At 39.3% G+C, this 20282-nt stretch overlaps 1 protein-coding gene across 3 annotated transcripts in view; it reads left to right on the forward strand.

Annotated features, from left to right (window-relative positions):
• Positions 1-20282, forward strand: part of BTRC (beta-transducin repeat containing E3 ubiquitin protein ligase) — a 259914-nt gene that overhangs the window by 219634 nt on the left and 19998 nt on the right. For all 3 annotated transcript variants that reach the window (XM_050804973.1, XM_050804975.1, XM_050804974.1), the window contains 9 exons: positions 1746-1977; positions 5781-5967; positions 11202-11298; positions 12244-12381; positions 12887-13005; positions 14569-14818; positions 15263-15381; positions 16446-16556; positions 18216-18294. In XM_050804973.1, coding sequence (XP_050660930.1) covers positions 1746-1977; positions 5781-5967; positions 11202-11298; positions 12244-12381; positions 12887-13005; positions 14569-14818; positions 15263-15381; positions 16446-16556; positions 18216-18294 — 1332 coding nt within the window. The remainder of the gene's footprint in view (positions 1-1745; positions 1978-5780; positions 5968-11201; positions 11299-12243; positions 12382-12886; positions 13006-14568; positions 14819-15262; positions 15382-16445; positions 16557-18215; positions 18295-20282) is intronic.

Here is a 20282-nt window from a genome sequence, read left to right on the forward strand (position 1 = left end):
AATACAGAATTAGCTGGGCGTGGTGATGTGTGCCTGTAATCCCAGCTACTCAGGAGGCTGAGGCAGGAGAATCACTTGAACCTGGGAGGCAGAGGTTGCAGTGAGCTGAGATCATGCCATTGCACTCCAGCCTGGGCAACAAGACAAACACTGTCTCAAAACAAACAAAAAAAAGAATCTTGGAGACCATCTTAGAATTTTGCCTACGACAATAACATATACTTTTTTCCTGTTCCTTTATCCTGCTTTATTTTTCTTCATAGCACTACCTACATTATATTTTCTAAGTATTTGCTTGTATTTTGTTTGTTTGTTTGTTTTGGGGGACAGAGTCTCGCCCTGTTGCCCAGGCTGGAGGGAAGTGGTGCAATCTCAGCTCACTGCAACCTCTGCCTCCCAGGTTCAAGCTATTCTCCTGCCTCAGCCTCCTGAGTAGCTGGGATTACAGGTGTAAGCTACTGCGCCTGGCTGCTTGTGTTTTTAATGTGCCTTTTACACTAAGAGTATATGTTAGTGATGTTAACTGTCATTTTTGTTGTTATATTCCTAGTACCAAGGACAGTGTTGGGCACATTGTAGGTGCTCAGTAAATACTTATTGAATGAGTCAATTAATAAAAAAGACTTCATGGGAAATACAGAATATTTTATTTTATGGAAAAGGGTAGATTGAGCATATGAGTGTTATTTTAGCTTTATGTTCAAAAAGGTACCACAGAGTCTCAGAATATTCTTTGGTTTCTCTTTCCATAAAGGACTTCTTATTTAACAATTAAAAACCAAGTTGTTGGCTGGGCACAGTGGCTATTGCCTGTAATCCCAGCACTTTGGGAGGCTGAAGCAGGCAGATCATTTGAGGTCAGGAGTTCAAGACCAGCCTGTCCAACATGGTGAAACCCTGTCTCTACTAAAAATATAAAACTTAGCCAGGTGTGGTGGTGGGCACCTGTAGTCCCAATACTTGGGAGGCTGAGGCAGGAGAATCACTTGATTCTCCACCTGGGAGGTGGAAGTTGCAGTGAGCCAAGATTGTGCCAGTGCACTCCAGCCTGGGCAACAGAGCAAGACTCTGTCTAAAAAGAAAAGCTGTGATGACAGGGCACAATGGCTCACACCTGTAATCCCAGCACTTTGAAAAGCCAAGGCAGGAAAATTGCTTGAAGCCAGGAGTTTGAGACCAGCCTGGGCAACAAAAGAAGACTCCATCTGTACAAAAAAAATTTAAAAATTAGCTGTACATGGTAGTTTGCACCAATATAGTCTCAGCTACTCTGGAGGCTAAGGTGGGAGGATCGCTTGAGCCCAGGAGCTAGAGGCTGCAGTGAGCTATGATCTATCTCACCACTGCACTCCAGCCTGGGTGATAGAGTGAGACCTTGTCTCAAAAAAAAGTTGTGATCAAGTAATTGTATAACTGTCCAACAACTGTTGTATACAAGAAAAAGCAAATTAGATTTTTGGCTTGCTAGTAATAACATGCTTTCAGCTTTCAGTTTTTATTTGTGTATGTTCAAGTATTAAGAATGTCTTCTGCAAACTTTTGGAAATGGATGCTTAGTCTTCTGGCGTTATAGCTGATTTACCAACTTTGTATGGTGTTTCTGTGGTTTTCCACGTAATTGCTAATAGAATAACAGAGTTGGCTCAATCGTGTAGACATAACATAGCATGCCATACCAGAAAATCGTGTATATTTCCCTCATTTTCAATACTAATCGTTTTGTTTCTTTTAACCCCCTTCTATAGACAAAACTTGCCAATGGCACTTCCAGTATGATTGTGCCCAAGCAACGGAAACTCTCGGCAAGCTATGAAAAGGAAAAGGAACTGTGTGTCAAATACTTTGAGCAGTGGTCAGAGTCAGATCAAGTGGAATTTGTGGAACATCTTATATCCCAAATGTGTCATTACCAACATGGGCACATAAACTCGTATCTTAAACCTATGTTGCAGAGAGATTTCATAACTGCTTTGCCAGGTATGTCTACAAGTGTTTGTAAACCATGAATTTGCTGTGATGATAACAGAACTAAATCTCTAGCTATATATCTGTCTTTAAAAGTCTTTATTGGCTTGATTTTTACAAATTAAGTTCCTTAACTGTACTTTTTGGTGTAAAGCTATTTTTTTTTTTTTTTTTTTTGAGACGGAGTCTTGCTCTGTAGCCCAGGCTGGAGTGCAGTGGTGTGATCTTGGCTCACTGCAAGCTCCGCCTCCCGGGTTCACGCCATTCTCCTGCCTCAGCCTCCTGCGTAGCTGGGACTAGAAGCGCCCGCCACCATGCCCGGCTAATTTTTTGTGTTTTTAGTAGAGACAGAGTTTCACCGTGTTAGCCAGGATGGTCTCAATCTCCTGACCTTGTGATCGTCCCGCCTCGGCCTCCCAAAGTGCTAGGATTACAGGCATGAGCCGCTGCGCTCGGCTGGTATAAAGCTTTTAAAAAAACAAACTCTAGAAATAAAGACTCTTTTTTTTTTTTTTTTTTTTTTTTTTTGAGGCAGAGTCTCACTTTGTCACCTAGACTGGAGTGAGTGCAGTGGCATGATCTTGGCTCATTGCAACCTCTGCCTCCCAGGTTCAGGCAATTCTCCTGCCTCAGCCTCCCGAGTAGCTGGGACTACAGGCACCTGACACCATGCCTGGCTAATTTTTGTATTTTTAGTAGAGGCAGGGTTTCACCATATTGGCCAGGCTGATCTTGAACTCTTGACCTCCAATGATTCACCCGCCTCAGCCTCCCAAAGTGCTGGGATTACAGGCATGAGCCACCGCGCCCAGCCGAGACTCCTTTTATCCTATCTTCTTACTCATGCCCTTCTATTCAACCTATTTTTACCCATACATAGGTCCAAATAAAATCTTTTCTGAGGTGTTACCTGATGTAAGTTGTGTCTTTTATAATATGTCTTAGTTTCAAGATATGTTTATGTACTTGGATTTGTATTTCTATGAGAATATATCAACAGAATATTGAAATTCTACAGATGAATAAAAAACATTTTTAATTGAAGTTTTTAGAAAGAAGGCTATCTCATAAGCCTCGTTGTGGTGTTAAATAAATAAATATAAAATGATATGTAAAATCCTTTTTTTGGAGGGTGCTGTGGTTTTTCTAAATGCTTATTTTTGGAAGGGCTTATTTTCCTGACATAGTATTCCCCCCAAATACTGACACCTAGAACACTTCCAAGGTGTCAGTGTTTGGGGGGAATGCTATGTCAGGAAGATAAGATTCTTGTGTATTCAAAGTTTATTTTAAGAGGAAAAAATCATACCAACTTGAATGAATCTTATCTTAAATGTCATATCTTGTTAGGGGAGGGGGTGTTGTTGTTTTCCAGTTACAGAAGTTACAGGGAACTTAGAAAATATTTAAAAACATTTCCTAGAACCCCAGCATTCAGAAAGAACTACTGATTTGCTATATTATTAATATTTTGGCAGGTAGCCTTTCTGTTTTGTCTAGGTATGTGTTTTTTTTTCCTATAAAGCTTTGATCATAAATGTTTTGTGACCATTTTTCTGAATACATTCTCTTCATGTATTTTTCTGAATGTGTGTTCTTTTCAGTTGTTGCATAATATTCTTTACAATGGTTGAAGCACATACTATTTAACCCCTTTATTGAACATTTAGGTAGTTTCAAAATTTTTTCCTATTATAAACCATGTGATGATGAATTTTTATACATTAATCTTGTGGGAATCCTACGGAAAAAAATACAGACATGGAATCGCTATATATTAAGGAATATGAACATTTTTAAAGGCTTTTAATACATGGTGCCAAACTATCCCCTGATAAAAATATACCAGCTCATAGCCTCCCAACTATTAATACTACTTTGTTTTATTTTTGCTAATTATACCTTTTTTAAATTTTTGTTTTTCTGAACTAGGAATTTAAGTTGCTGTTTAAAACAAAAGAAATACCTATTTATATCTTAGGAATAACCCCTGTAAAAACTGAATTTTACCTATATCTTTTGTTAAATGGAATAGATTTTTGCCCCCTCTTTACTCATTGGATTTTGTTTTAGCCATAGGCAAACAGTTTTCTTTGTACAATCTGTGTGTACCTCATTACTTTGTTCTCCCCAATCACTGAGACATGTTACTATCTCAAGCTTATACCACTAAGAATTGAACAGGAGTTGATTAGACCTGTGTATCCTTTACCTAATATTGATCCCTGGTGTGTATCCGCTGACCACTCTATGAGGTATTAAATCATCAATCTAATGCTTTATGGCCATTTAAACTTATAAACCTGTACCATCTGGCTATGTTTAGTAAACCAAACTACTTCAAAAAGTGCCTGTAGTCCATTAATGTAATGGGTTTGTTTGGAGTGTTAGGTGAAATTACTTCCAAAGACTTATTAAAGGTACTTGGTGAAATGATCAGGAGCAATTTGATGGCACCCATTAAAAACAGGACAGCATTTTAGAAATTTCTGATGGTGTAGAAAGTTTTAATATAAATCATACCATTACTGTATTTTACATGAAGAACTAGTTATTATACCTTTAATTGGCTTTTGTTCATGTTTCTTTAATAAGAATTGGGTAATGCACGTCTCCATCTGCTTATACTTAAATACGAACATGCGATGCCAGCCAAACAAAATCCATTTAATGCTTGCTTTCTCAAGTCTGCTGAAAAGTGTGACTGATACCCATACTATCTTTATATGATATGATTCAGGGGAAAGGCCCAAAATGAAATGCCATGTTCTCTTTCTTGTTAAGTTTGTGCCTACAGGAGTAAGAGTATGAAGGAATTCTTCTGAACTATTTAAGTCTATAGAAAACATGTGATATGTACTTTGTAAACAGAAATAACTTTGAATATTTTTATCTCAATTGTGAATGTAGAACAGCAGGCAAAAGAAGTTTTTTTAGTGAGTTCATCCTATTTTATAGGATCTTTTCTTCTGAGACCTCAATACAGATTTGGGTGTTGGAGAACTTTAATTGGGAAGCCCTTCTGGTTTGTACGCCCCAGGATCTATTCTCCACTATTTTCCTCTGCACCTCCTACAGAATATTCTCTGAAATGCTAACCAAGTTATCTTTTGGTCTGGAATTTTTTCATTTTTACTCAACTGTCATTTAGGTTTTATAGCAGCAGCTACTCTCAAATATAGTTTTGTTTTTTTTTTTTAATCTGAAATTAAACTCATTCTTGAACTTAAACATACATCTCTGTCTTTCTCTTGGGATATTTCCATGCCATTCTATATTTCCTTCTTCTCTCCTTCTGCATGCCCAAAATTCTATAACCCAGCACATTCTGACTTAGTGCCTCTCCCCCAGTACATTTAAAGGATATTTCTTTAACCGAACAGCTTTGGAACTGCAGCAGTAATAGAAACAGAATGAGAAATGGACCTAATATAGAGATTTGGGGGGGTCTGAATCATAGAGTTTGAGATGCCATCCATAGAACATCCCCTAGTGCTGAAATCCATATAGATAGATGTGAATTGTTTTCTGGAATCCTTTTTATTTTTAATGTCTTGGGGGGTTTGCTGGTTGTTAACTTTAACTTCCTTATCTAAAGGAAGATGGAAAATACTGTTCATTTCTGTAACCTTATGGAAAAATTATTGACACTCATTTTACCCAAGCCTCTGTTTGAAAAAGAAACTGGACCACACTAGGGACAATGATGTGCCTTCATAGCAGAACAAATGCTGTTCTGTTTTAAAGGACCTTTTGTAAAAAATCATTCACCACCCTCTGTGTTCTTTTTCTTTGCCTCCTCCCTCTCCTGAAAGCTCGGGGTTTGGATCATATTGCTGAGAACATTCTGTCATACCTGGATGCCAAATCACTATGTGCTGCTGAACTTGTATGCAAGGAATGGTACCGAGTGACCTCTGATGGCATGCTATGGAAGAAGCTCATCGAGAGAATGGTCAGGACAGATTCTCTGTGGAGAGGCCTGGCAGAACGAAGAGGGTGGTGAGCCTTTAACTTTTCTTACTATTACATGGCTTCAGGACCTGGCCAGTCACAGTCACTGAAAGATTTTTGGGGAGCCAGTGAGACCACTTCTCATTTAATATGGTGATTTTGTTGATTTGCAGCTTAAAATGTAACAGAGAACAAGTATTCATGTACTCAGCAGTTTTTCTTCTTACCTGTCACTCACAAAATGACATGATATTGTATTAATACTGCTTTGCAAAAAATAATGGAAAGTTTACCAGCCCTCCTGTTTAAAGCATTCTGTTATCTGGGCAGAAGTTGGTATCCTGCGGCTGGGTACAGTGGTTCACGCCTGTAATCCCAGCACTTTGGGAGGCCAAGGTGGGCAGATCACTTGAAGCCAGGAGTTTGAGACCAGCCTGGCCAACATGGCGAAACCCTGTCTCTACTAAAGATTCAAAATGTAGCCGGGTGTGGTGGCATGCACCTGTAATCCCAGCTACTCTAGAGGCTGAGGCAGGAGAATCGTATGAACCCAGGCGGTAGACGTTGCAGTGAGTGGAGATTGAGCCATTACACTCCAGCCTAGGTGACAGAGCGTGACTTTGTCTCCAAAAAAAAAAAAAAAAGTTGGTATCCTCCAAAAGGACTGATGGGCAATTTATGAGCCAAAATAAAGTAGATGACTTTGAATCACATAGAAACCATCCAGGATAGCTTTCCCCTAAAATAATCCAAGACAAATGATTTTCTTTTCTTTCAGAAAATTTATTGCCTTTATCTTATGCGTCTGGTGTTTTGTCACCTTTGTAATCAAAAATTATTTTTATGCTCAAGTGGAATAAGAACTCTAGCCATCAGAAAAAGTGAAAATGAAATTCATTATAAATCATTGTTTCTTCTTAAGACTTCTGTTTTTCAAGATTTTCTGACTTAATTCCGAATTCCCCAAAGCATCATATAGTTAGCAGTCTAAGAGACCTCACTACTTTTTTTGTTGTTCTCTTAACAGTGCCATTTCATTAGAACTTCTGAAAGATATCTTTCCTTAAATAATTTTCTCTCAGAGTATGTCTCTAGAATGTCACTATAGGAAAGCTACGTAGTAATAAAGGTAACATTAAATATTCTCGTTGACAGAAAACATTATAATAGGCATGTGTGTGCTTAGTGGTGTCCTTCCAAATTAATTTTATCTGTTGTTTATCTTGGATCATAAAGAGGAAAACAGTTAAAAATAGAGAACACTTGTAAAAGATAAATATTCATGGACCAGCTTTCCTTCGAATTTTCATTAAATATATTTGGCTCTCTTTCTTTTTTTCTGTCTTTGAAATTTATTAACACCTAGTAAATACAACGACCTATATTATACCAAATGCTTCAGAGATTTTTATCATTCTGGCTATTAGGAAGACTGTTTAAATTTTTCTCTCAAATCGAATTAAAGGAACAAAAAGCTAGGCAATTTTTAGGCTATGTAGAAAAGAATATTGTTGGCCAGGCAGGGTGGCTCACGCCTGTAATCCCAACAGTTTTGGAGGCCAAGGCAAGAGGATTGTTTGAGCCCAGGAGTTTGTGACCAGGCTGAGCAACATAGTGAGACCTCATCTCTACAAAAAAATCAAAAAATTAGCTGGGCCTGGTGGCGCATGCCTGTAATCCCAGCTACTCAGGAGGCTGAGGCGGGAGGATGGCTTCAGCCTGGGAAGTTGAGGCTGCAGTGAGCTATGATCATGCCACTGTACTCCAGCCTGGGCAACAGAGCAAGACCCTGTCTCTTTCTCTGTCTCTCTCTCTCTCTCTCTGTCTCTCTCCCTCTCTCTCTCTCTCACACACACACACACTCACACACACACACTTATTACTACTTCTCAAATATATTTTTTAATTCTCACTTATTTCACTACATAGAAAAATAGCAATCTTTCATAACCTACTTCATACTTTGGAAATAAACTCTTTAATAGTACAACAAAGCAAATAAAAATAGAGTTATATGGTATTCAGGGTCCATCATTTTGCTGAGTGCTGGGACCAGCCTTGAGGATACAGCAGGCAACTGTTTACATGGGAGAATTTTAGGGCAGCTGAGAAGATTTCTCTGTCCCTCAGAAAAAAAGAATCTCTTCTCCAAATAACTCCTGAAATTTCAATTAAGGGGATTCATTCCTTTAGCTATAAAGGTTCTGTTCCCTGTTAAAATACATTGTGTTCCCATTTGGACTGTAAATGACAGTAAACCTTCATCAGACATTGGGAGTTTGCTGAGTCCTTTTTTGAAGGCAGAAAAATCAAGAAGTAAGTAGGCAGTTCTTGGCAGATGGATGTGAAAATGCCAAAGGTAGAAGGCTCCACAGTTTTGCTTGGGATTGGCACTAAATGGCAAGATCTGTTATGTTAGTTACAAAGAAAAAACGATCATTGAGAAGATGGCTTTTGAGCCTTTGTAAAGGGTAGGTGAAATAACCCAGGATCCAGCACTAATTACCACTTTTTTCCCCTATCTCTTTATCCACAGAAACCCTTTCCCGCTCTTTTGAGTATCCTTCAGAGTTCTGACTATATCCCCTTGTCTTTGGGCACATTTATCCTCTTAATCCCATGATACACCCCATGAAATTCCAAATATTTATACATCCCGTGTCGACTTCCTCCATTATTCCCTTGACTTTCTTGTTGCTGCTTCTATTTTTACATGTTGCCTTTATTCCTGTGTCAGTTGTCCTCCCTTTTTTTAAAAAAAAAATTTACTCCATCAGTTTCTCATTTGCTTCTTTCAAATTGTCTTACCAAGCCTAATATGTCAATAAAGTCTTTCTGTGTTATACCTTTCCCCATATGCTAGCTTTGAAAGGTTCTTACATTTCTACTAACCAAAAATAGTAAGTAAATACAGTTTTCTAATAAAGCTTTGTATCTCTTAAGTTTTAACTTGGTCTTTGATGTTGTATTTTATGTCTAGATGAATTTGACAGTCTTCCCCTGGGACATGAACTCTGTAGTTTTCTCTTTTGAAAAATACCGAATATGCTCTCTGCTCAGTAATGGTAACTCTTAAAAGTATAATAAAAGACCACTTGGGAAAAGTCAATTTTCTTAATCAGCAGATCACATTTTATGATAACATTCTGAATTTAATATTTAACATTTATCATGTACTCACATTCTCGTAGGTACTAGGCATTTCACGTAGAAGTAGTCCCTGTTGTCAGAGATCTTCCATCATAAAAGGTTTTGACTTAAAACATAAAGACAGAAGCCCGTTTTCAATACCTAGCCACCCCTTTCTGTAGCACTTTGATCTGAAGAAATTCAGGTACTTTACCAAGAAATGGTAAATGCAGTGAGGTGGAAAACAAGATCAGAAGCTTATATGGGTTCTCTTTCCTTAGAATGTAGAGATAGTATCATTGCATAGGAAGAAAGTCTTGGAGTGCTAGAGATTAAAAGAAGACAGGAATCTCAGAAATGGTGGGCATTGAGAAACAAGTAGTTAAGAATGTGGGTGGGCTGAGAAATCAGACTTAAAATCTTCACATTCAAAATCTATTATTTGCCTGCAAAGTGTTTGTAGAATAATATTGTACAGAGAAATGTACCATTAATCCGGAATTCTTTCATAACACATCTTGTTTCCCCTTTTGTTTATGCTGGTGTATCATGTTTCATTAATCCCCCTCTTTATAAGTATTATTTTCACTTCTCTTTTTCAGATTTTCTTTTCTGTATTAACACAGAAGTTAGAGCCAGCTACCTTCCTGGACAGGAAATTTTCTCAAATAATTTTCAAGGTGTATAATAGGGAGAGGGAAGGGGAGAAGCACTCCTGGAGACAACAAACAATTAATTATATTGTAATGGAGCTATAGAGGGAGGAGTGGATGACTGGCCCAGAGAAAACATGATTTCTCTGGTGCCAGGATTACACTCAGAGGCATTTCTGCCTGTCTCCACTTTGCAAGGCACGGTGCCAGTGAGAACAGCAGTTAGTACACCCATAGTGGGGTTTACTAGCTTCCACACCGTGTTTGGTGGGTTCTTAACTTCAGGATGAGGAATTAAATTTTTTACCCAGCAGGAAGTGATTGCCATTTACTGATTTTTTTTTTTGTAGCAAAGATCTAGCTTGGGATACGAGTATTCCAGAGATGTGCTGTCATAAGGAAGGAGATACTAACAAATGTTGCTCACTGGAAACAGGGAAGGCAGTTAAGTACATGTATGTATATACACAGCCAGGAACACACCTGTGAAAGTCAGTTTCATGCCTTAGACTTGATAGCACAATGCTCTTAGGCGTTTCTTTTTTTCTTCTTCCCTAGCTGCTACTGGACAAACCTGTGATCCTTTTGTTTTCTGTTGAAATGAACTGAATTGTTCCTTTCAAAGCATAGTTGCACTGATTAGCAGCAGCCTGGGTGACTGAGCAGCCACCTTACCCACACAGATAAAGACCTAGAAAAAGTGATCTCCATGCCAGAGGCATTGCTGCTGTTTACAATGCTGGGGACCACTACACAGTAAAAGAAAAAAAAAAAAATTATAGGGCATGTGCTAGTTCAAAGGTAATACTTACCATTACTAACAAAATTTCCAAAAGATGAGGTCAGTGAATCTAAGCAGTAGTCTTAATAGACCAATAGATGAATTCTGATTATACATATTCCATTTGTTTACTGATATTATAATATTTCCAAAGGCTTGGTACTCTGACGTTCTACACTGGAAATAATCATGTTTTACCCAAAAGCAAATCAGTGTTGATCAGACTCCTTAGAGCCCAGAAGGTTGCTCTTTGACATGGGACTCCTGAAATCAGGCTTACCTTTGCTCCTCCGTAGGCAGCTATGGAGAGTATATGGAATGGTAACTGTGAAAACATTTTGAAAATATATGAAGCTCCTTATAAATATATAATGTCGGCCAGGTGTGATGTTTCACGCCTGTAATCGCAGCACTTTGGGAGGCCGAGCAGGCAGGTCATTTGAGGCCAGGAGTTTGAGACCAGCCTGACCAACATGGTGAAACCCCATCTCTACTAAAATACAAAAATTAGCCAGTGTGGTAGCAGATGCCTGTAATCGCAGCTGCTCAGGAGGCTGAGGCAGGAGAATCGCTTGAACCCAGGAGGAGGAGGTTGCAGTGAGCCAACTCACGCCGCTGCACTCCAGCCTGGGCAACAGAGCAAGACTGTCTCAAAATATATATGTATATAAATATATAATGTCATGATTTTCATTGGGAAATATTTGTTATTTTTTTAGGGGACAGTATTTATTCAAAAACAAACCTCCTGACGGGAATGCTCCTCCCAACTCTTTTTATAGAGCACTTTATCCTAAAATTATACAAGACATTGAGGTAAGAATCTATGTATTTTGGGGTATTTGCCCAGTGGCACAGAATTATCAGCATTCTTCAGTCACAATATGGTTACAGCAAGCCCATTAAGGTTTATTGACATGAGTTGCAAGTCAATCTCTTAGCTGGCTGTGGTGGCTCACGCCTGTAATCCCAGCACTTTTGGAGGCTGAGGTCAGGAGTTTGAGACCAGCCTGGCTAACATGGTGAGACCCCTTTCTCTACTAAAAATATAAAAATTAGCCAGGCATGGTGGCACACGCCTGTAATTCCAGCTACTCAGGAGCCTGAGGTAGGAGAATTGCTTGAACCTGGGAGGCACGTGTTGCAGTGAGCCGAGATCGTGCCACTGCACTCCAGCCTGAACGACAGAGTGAGACTCCATCAAAAAAAAAAAAAAAGAAAAAGAAAAGAAAATCAGTTTCTTTACAGGCAAGTAGGGTAGGTAAAATAAATTGCTAGGCAAAATTTTAAAGCTTTAAAAAATTGTTTACTAATACATAGATGAGAGAGATAAAGAGATTGATCCCTTCATACAATAGCAGTATGAATGGTAAACTTGTCCTCAAATATCTTCTGAATTGAACCTCCATAGAAGTTCATCAGTAGCAATGGCCATCACATATGTAAGAGCACTGAGTGTATAACCTCACATAGTTTGTAGCTTTTCTCCTCTTGATGAGTAGTCTCTTCCCACTAGATTTATTATTTAATTGAACAAATTATAGGCAGGGGAGTTCTAGGAAACAAACTTTAATTACTTTGCAAAAGGGAAAATATTTTATAAATGTAGATAGTAGCCTTTTAAAGACATTTTTAAGTTTTCCCTAAGTTGTGTATATCCCATAGAGTAAAGCATCGAGCCTTTGATTGTCATTAAAGCCCAAAAAGAGTTTGATTCTAGGCGTTTCCTAACACTGCCATTTTCCCATTCCTTCTTCTCAGACAATAGAATCTAACTGGAGATGTGGAAGACATAGTTTACAGAGAATTCACTGCCGAAGTGAAACAAGCAAAGGAGTTTACTGTTTACAGTATGATGATCAGAAAATAGTAAGCGGCCTTCGAGACAACACAATCAAGGTGAGGTCTGTTCAGTTGTAGGAAGGTAGCGGAGGGAGCGAGGCTGACTACATTCTTAGCACAGTCCAAAGCATAAACTCTAAGCATTATTTCTAGAAAGTAAGTGAAGATTTTAGATTGTTTCCAGTTCCAAAGCCAAAATCATTTCCTTAAAGGACAGACATCTGCTTCCCCCCAGAATATTATACAAATGGGTAGTCCTAGGGTTAAATTCTCTTCTTGAAATGCACTGAATGGGCTATTACTCTTTTGGCCCTCACATAATTATAAACTACCCTGTTCCTTAATGAAAAGGATAAAAGTTTGCATAGTACTGAAGCTATATATATATATATATATATATTTGGGTGGGTGTGTGTGCACTTAGCTATACCCATAGGGAAGAATGCTTTCCACACTACTCTGGGCTTTGATTATTTGGGGGATCAAACACATAATAAGACCAACAAGTCTCCACAGCACCCCATCATCACATTGATCAAAAGGATCTTATTTGCCATCCTAGATCTGGGATAAAAACACATTGGAATGCAAGCGAATTCTCACAGGCCATACGGGTTCTGTCCTCTGTCTCCAGTATGATGAGAGAGTGATCATAACTGGATCATCGGATTCCACGGTCAGGTAGAAAATTTCATATGCTCTTTTGAACTCTGAAACATCAGCTCTACTCTGTTCTTTGTCATAGATAGTAATTTTGTATGTATCGGCACAGTTCTGAAACTAAAGAAGAATAAACCACCAGGTCCCCATCATTTCTGTCAGTCTAGAACTAGAAAACTTGATTTAGGAATGCTTGAGGTAAGTTTACATTTTCACACATTTAAGAAACTACACGTTCTATATTAATTTGGAGGATCATCTATTACAGAAACTTTTCTTATCCTTATGGTAAACTTTGCATTCCTTACAAAAGCCATCTCACAAGGGAATGACATGAATGCAATGAAGCCTTCCTTTCAGGTAGTTGTAACTGTAGTGCAGGTCTGTATTATCTCCTTTGAAACATGTACAGGTGAGCTGTGCTCTCTTTGCCAGCCCCTCCCCTGCCATCCCTGCAGTTTTTAATTGCGAGCTTCACTCAGGGAGGGGCCCTCAATTTCCAGAGGCATTAGTGATTTGATGACACAGCCATTATACTGCTGGAGTCTGGGATAGCTTGAGTTCTGGGTACCAGTAGCACTGCTGGGAACCTCTGTTAGGAATTTTGCCTTAAGCTAAAGGATTTAGCAAACATAATGCATCAAAAGTAACTTAAAAAAAAATAGACGTAGGAAAAAAGCAGTTAACTGCATTGTTAGATACTCTGAAGTTAAATGTTTACCATTCCAAGTTATCCTCTGTGAATAGAAAAGACTGTTCCTGTTTTTTGTCTTTTGACTTAAAAGCATAGCAAACTTGTCCTTGTAGTTACTGACATTTAACATTTATTGGTGCTTGTGGAGCGAGTGCCCCACAGAATCTGAAACACTGTAGATGCTAACATCATTTATAAAGAAAAGATGATTTTCTATAAAAGGGGGCTAAACTGGAAAAAGGAAATAACATGTTATAAAACCCAAAGTAAATAAACAAAAATAGAATAATCAAAATATATCATCACACAAAATTCTCAAGCTATCCCAGGACCCCACACTCTGCTGTGAAGCCCATATTTACAATGCAGGGGCTGTTTTAAACCCCTGCCTACTTCAAAACACAGAAATGGGGGCTTAGAATTAGAGTCATGATTATCTTGGCCTTTGACCTTTATGATAAAACCTGAGATCCAGGGTAATCAAACTCAAATTCACATTACTAAGTATGTGACAGAAGCATCTTAGCCTATGTCATTTCTGGCTCCTGAGGGCTATCATTGGGATGGGCACTAATGCTACTGTTATTATTCAGATTCCCCATTTAAAATGTATCTTACTAATGGTATCCAATTGAATGTCAGAAGTTTTACAGTCTGGGCCAAATTATTAGGTGACAGTGGCTGCCACCTCATCCTTGCCCTCCACAACTTGCCCATATTTCAAGCAGTATGTCTTAAGGACACACTGGCAGCATCCCATTCCCTTTCTTCTCCCACTCTCCCGGTCCGGCACTCTCTCTAAATATAAGGGGTGGAAGGGTGCATGATGGTCAAATATAGGTAACAGACTGTAGCTTGAGTACCATCTAAATCTCATCTGTCACTTCCAGAGTGTGGGATGTAAATACAGGTGAAATGCTAAACACGTTGATTCACCATTGTGAAGCAGTTCTGCACTTGCGTTTCAATAATGGCATGATGGTGACCTGCTCCAAAGATCGTTCCATTGCTGTATGGGATATGGCCTCCCCAACTGACATTACCCTCCGGAGGGTGCTGGTCGGACACCGAGCTGCTGTCAATGTTGTAGACTTTGATGACAAGTACATCGTTTCTGCATCTGGGGATAGAACTATAAAGGTAATAAGGCATTTTTCAGTAAGTTTCCAACTTAGAATGGGGAAATTCATATGAAAATTTGATCAGGGGCAATTTCATATTTAAACATTGGTGCAGAAAAATGTAATATTTAATTCAGAGACTGTTCTACAAGTGAAAAGGTAATAAGTGAGACGTTGTGTGACAATTTGGCCGAGGTATTTTATTCCTATAAATAATGGTGAGTGTGAGAAGAGACTAACCCTAGAAGAGTAAATCAATTTGAGGAATTCTCATGTGATAACAGCCAACTGCAAATTAGCCTCTGTTACCATGAATTTAAATTGTCCTTTGTTTTATTTGTTTGAGAAGTTGACTTCCCTCTAATGGTTCAGCCCTGTTTTCTGCTTCCGTAAGACTCCAGTTGCCATAGATTTTACCAGTAAAAGCACCAAATCAACTGCTCAATGCCATTTTCTTTTTCAGGTATGGAACACAAGTACTTGTGAATTTGTAAGGACCTTAAATGGACACAAACGAGGCATTGCCTGTTTGCAGTACAGGGACAGGCTGGTAGTGAGTGGCTCATCTGACAACACTATCAGGTGAGCACCTAGTACCTTGTATCATAAGGGATCGATATTATGCTCCCATTCATTACTAATGCACAGATCATACAAGTCTGTAATTTTGTTATGTTTATAATCAACTGTTTCCTTTCTGTAGCTTCTTACAGATCAGAAGTTTGCCCCAAGCAGAGAAGCAGCACAGCAAAGCCTTTTGTTGCCCTTCTTTTTAAATTTCTCCTGTCTACAGTTGAAAAGTGCTAATAAACAGCTAAAAGCCTTTTCTTTGCCATTGTTTTCAAGAAATGAAAAGATTTGTTTCCTTACTAGAAATTATGTAATTTTTGTCTTAGCATTACATAATTGGCCAGAGTTACCTGTATTTGAAATTATGAAAGTTTCACAGTTGGAAGCCCTTTTTGGGGTGTTCTCTTCACAAAGACGAATGACATAGTCATGATTAGAATTTGGAAGATTTATCCATCATTACCCTTCAGTGAAGTACTAAAAGGATGAAAAGGCCATTAAAAAAACAACAGATAAAGCTACTGTTTGTTATATCTAAGGAAATTATTCCTAGAAGTCACTTGAATTGCTCTGAAAACATACAGTTTTTTAAATTAGTACACAAAAGTTTTTGAGAACTGACTTTGCATTTCCATTCTCTGAGAATAACTGTCCTGGACAGTGGTAAAAGAAGTGTCCACCATGGCAGAGGGGGAGGTGCTTTGTGAGAACAGGACATCGCTGATAATCTGTATCTCATTCAGTTTGATGACTTCAGGAAACTCTTAGCTCAGTCATTTCCTGCTCAGACAACTGTGTGCATTGAGTTCGTTTTTATACCTGGAAGAACCTGTTTACAGAATTATATAAAGCACTGTGCTTTGAAAATACATTTTATGTTTGAACTTAAACATACATTTTTCTGTGTGAGTTATATAGCAGAAAGGAAATAAATTACATTGAAAGCAGTACATATCTGTGTGGGTGGTGATTGATTTTATTTTGTGAATTTTTAGAAGGCATATAAAGTGTATTATAACATTCCAGGCTTAGAAAAGAATACGTGAAAATTCACTTGACTCAATTTTCTCTTCCAGATTATGGGACATAGAATGTGGTGCATGTTTACGAGTGTTAGAAGGCCATGAGGAATTGGTGCGTTGTATTCGATTTGATAACAAGAGGATAGTCAGTGGGGCCTATGATGGGTGAGTGTGCTAACAGAGTGTAAAAAGAGAAAATCTACGTCTTAATCCTTCCTTATGTTTATGGTGTTAAACATTACCATTCCTTGTTTCTAAAGCTTATAGATTTTACACAAAGTGATACCATATTTCTTTAATCTGTATATTTACCTCTCCTTGGTTTAGTGTCCTGAAATATTCTTTCCAATCATTTTATTATACTTGTTTGCACATGGTTGTCATTCATATTTTGGTTATTTGGTTATGTATTTCACTGTTTTGCCCTGTAAAGCAAAACAAGAAAAACCCAGTGTTAACAGGCTACCCATGTAAAGTGGTAACCTGTTAACAAAACACAAACACTAGAGGGCAGTATTTGGGGACTTAGTGTGGTAAGATCTCCAATTTTGATCTCTTGGATTTTTTATCTCTTTTAGTAATTTTTAAAAGTACAGTTCTCTTGTCATCACTTGTCATCCTAGCATTTCATTTATGAGTTTAGTCATCTTTATTTTCTTCTAATTTCTAGTGGTTATGGAATCCATTAATGTTGTGAATGGACCCCACGTCTACCAATCCTAAACACAGAGTAAATTCAAACAAAAGTAGGCTGGGCACAGTGGCTTGTGCATGTAATCCCAACACTTTGGGAGACCGAGACAGGCGGATACTTGAGGTCAGGAGTTCAAGACCAGCCTGGCCAACATGGCAAAACCCAGTCTCTACTAAAAGTACAAAAATTAGCCAGGTGTGGTTGCAGGTGCCTGTAATCTCAGCTACTCAGGAGACTGAGGCAGGAGAATTGCTTGAACCAGGGAGGCAGAGGTTGCAGTGAGCCAAGATTGCACCACCATGCTCCAGCCTGGGCGACAGAGCAAGACTCCGTCTCCAAAAAAAAGAAAAAAAAAAAAAAGTTACTCACTTACGAAGGACTCCTTATCTTTTCTTTTTGTCAAACTGCCTGATTTGGGGGGTGAAGGGTAGAAAGCTACAGTTCAAATATTGGCAACTTTTTAAATATCAGAAACTAACAACATTATTTTAGTTCATGAGCTAACTATACTGATACATTAATTAGCCAATGCAAGCAGCAAGAAGCTGCTCACTTCTTCTGCTTTGGGTCAGCCATCACTGTTACAACCTTGGGAAATTGTTCAGAGTGTGGTGACATGTTCCAGCTTGGTCAAGACAATATTTTCTTATTGCCCTGGCTTTGATCTGTACCCACCTGTCTTGGAATTTGTCTGTTATGTACCTTGAGGAAACATGGCCTATAAAAGGTTGTTGGAAGAGCTACACTTATTTAAATCAAAAGATGAGGGCTTACTTATATAAACTCCATTGCTCTTACATGGACCCCAGTCCCTCAGTACATGTGACCTGGGCCACTCTTAGAAGTGACCAGGAAGAGGATGCCTCAGAGTTGTAGATTTCTAGGTCTATGTAATATCATTAGGAGGTCTAATGTACAAGATCTCCTCTTGATCCCAAAGTGTGGTTTAACTTTACTATTAAATGTCTTCAGTTTGGTTAAAGCTAGCCTGTTTCTCATTTGTAGGTTAATCACGTACATTTCAACTATACTCACCATCCATATTTATTGCCATGAATTTCTGCTGTTCTTCCCTGTGTTCTCTTACTTTTGCTTTTAACTAGCATTTTTGTCCCCTTTTTGATCTTTAGAAAAATTAAAGTGTGGGATCTTGTGGCTGCTTTGGACCCCCGTGCTCCTGCAGGGACACTCTGTCTACGGACCCTTGTGGTAAGAGCCTTGCTGTTAGAGCATTGGAGAGCAGGTGGGGGAAGAAATTAAACATTGGTGTGCTGTGGAATATGGATTTGAATTTAATAGTTACAACCTCACAAAACCTACAACTAAGTGGTAAGGCAACCAGTACATGACAATAAAATATGTTTGTATAATTCCTTTCATCCAAAAATGCTTTAGAGACTATATATGGAGAGAAATGTGGCAGCTGTTTAACAGCTGCACAGAAACTCTACACAACAGTTTAGTTCAGGAAGTGAATAAGAATTCTGTATCCACCAGAAACAGCAGCGGGTACTAAGGGAGAGAGAATATAATTACTCAAATTGGAACCTGTCCAAAATCTGAGGACCTGTACACCTGTGCCTTCAAAAATTACCCTGGGGGCTGGGTGCGGTGGCTCATGCCTATTATCCCAGCACTTTGGGAGGTCAAAGCGGATGGATCACCTGAGGTCAGGAGTTCAAGACCAGCTTGACCAACATGGTGAAACCCTATCTCTACTGAAAATAAAAACAAATTAGCTGAGCATGGTGGTGAGCGCCTGTAATCCCAGCTACTCGGGAGGCTGAAGCAAGAGAATCGCTTGAACCTGAGAGGCAGAGGTTGCAGTGAGCCGAGATCACGCTTGCACTCCAGCCTGGGCAACAAGAGTGAAACTCGATCTTAAAAAAAAAAAAAAAAAAAAAAGTGCTCTGGGAATCTGCATGAACCCCCGCTGGTCAGCCCCTTAGTTCTGCAGCCTATTCATGAGCTAGTGCCTCCAGCAACTTGAACCCATCTTTTTTATTCCCCATATATCCACTTTTGACATTTGGGGAAAAAAGTGATTCAGAAGGAGAAATATCACTTTCAGAAGCACTAAATTCTTTATCATGTTGTTAGCCAGGGGCCCAGATTGATAAATACTGCTTCCATTAGAAAATTAGTTGGAGCAACAGGGTGGACAGAATCTTTTGCAGCACTCGGAGAAAAGATGAGAGCAAGCATTTGAAACCCAGTGTACTAAATCCTGACTGTCAACATTTAGGCATTCTTGGCTCTGGAGAAGAGAAAGAGGTTATATTTCTTGTCTTCCTTGTTGGATTTATGTGTGTATGTATAAGACAGGGTCTTCCTCTGTCACCCAGGCTATAGTGAAGTGGCACAATCATAGCTCACTGCAACCTCCAACTCCTGGACTGAAGCAGTACTCCTGCCTTAGCCCTCGAGTATAGCTGGCATTACAGGCTCTAGCCACAGCACCGTTTTAATTTTTGTGGAGACAGGGTCTCACTATGTTGCCCAGGCTGGTCTTAAACTCCTGGCCTCAAGCGATCATCCTGCCTTAGCCTCCCAAAGTGCTGAGATTACAAGTGTGAGCCTCTGTGCCCCGCCCATTGTGATATTTAAAGCACATTCTTACCATACCAAACATGCTTTACCTACATGTTTCACACATATCTTTTAAAATGTATACTTTTCCGGCCGGGCGCGGTGGCTCAAGCCTGTAATCCCAGCACTTTGGGAGGCCGAGACGGGCGGATCACGAGGTCAGGAGATCGAGACCATCCTGGCTAACACGGTGAAACCCCGTCTCTACTAAAAAATACAAAAATCTAGCCGGGCGAGGTGGCGGGCACCTGTAGTCCCAGCTACTCGGGAGGCTGAGGCAGGAGAATGGCGTAAACCCGGAAGGCGGAGCTTGCAGTGAGCTGAGATCCGGCCACTGCAGTCCAGCCTGGGCAACAGAGCAAGACTCCGTCTCCAAAAAAAAAAAAAAAAAATGTATACTTTTCCTTTTTAAGAAAGTTTTTCTTTTTAAGAGAACCTGTCTCTTAAAAAATGACTGTGCTGGCCGGGCGCGGTGGCTCAAGCCTGTAATCCCAGCACTTTGGGAGGCCGAGACGGGCGGATCACAAGGTCAGGAGATCGAGACCATCCTGGCTAACATGGTGAAACCCCGTCTCTACTAAAAATACAAAAAACTAGCCGGGCGAGGT

This window comes from Macaca thibetana, chromosome 9 (assembly GCF_024542745.1).
Source record: "Macaca thibetana thibetana isolate TM-01 chromosome 9, ASM2454274v1, whole genome shotgun sequence".
Classification (NCBI taxonomy): domain Eukaryota; kingdom Metazoa; phylum Chordata; class Mammalia; order Primates; family Cercopithecidae; genus Macaca; species Macaca thibetana.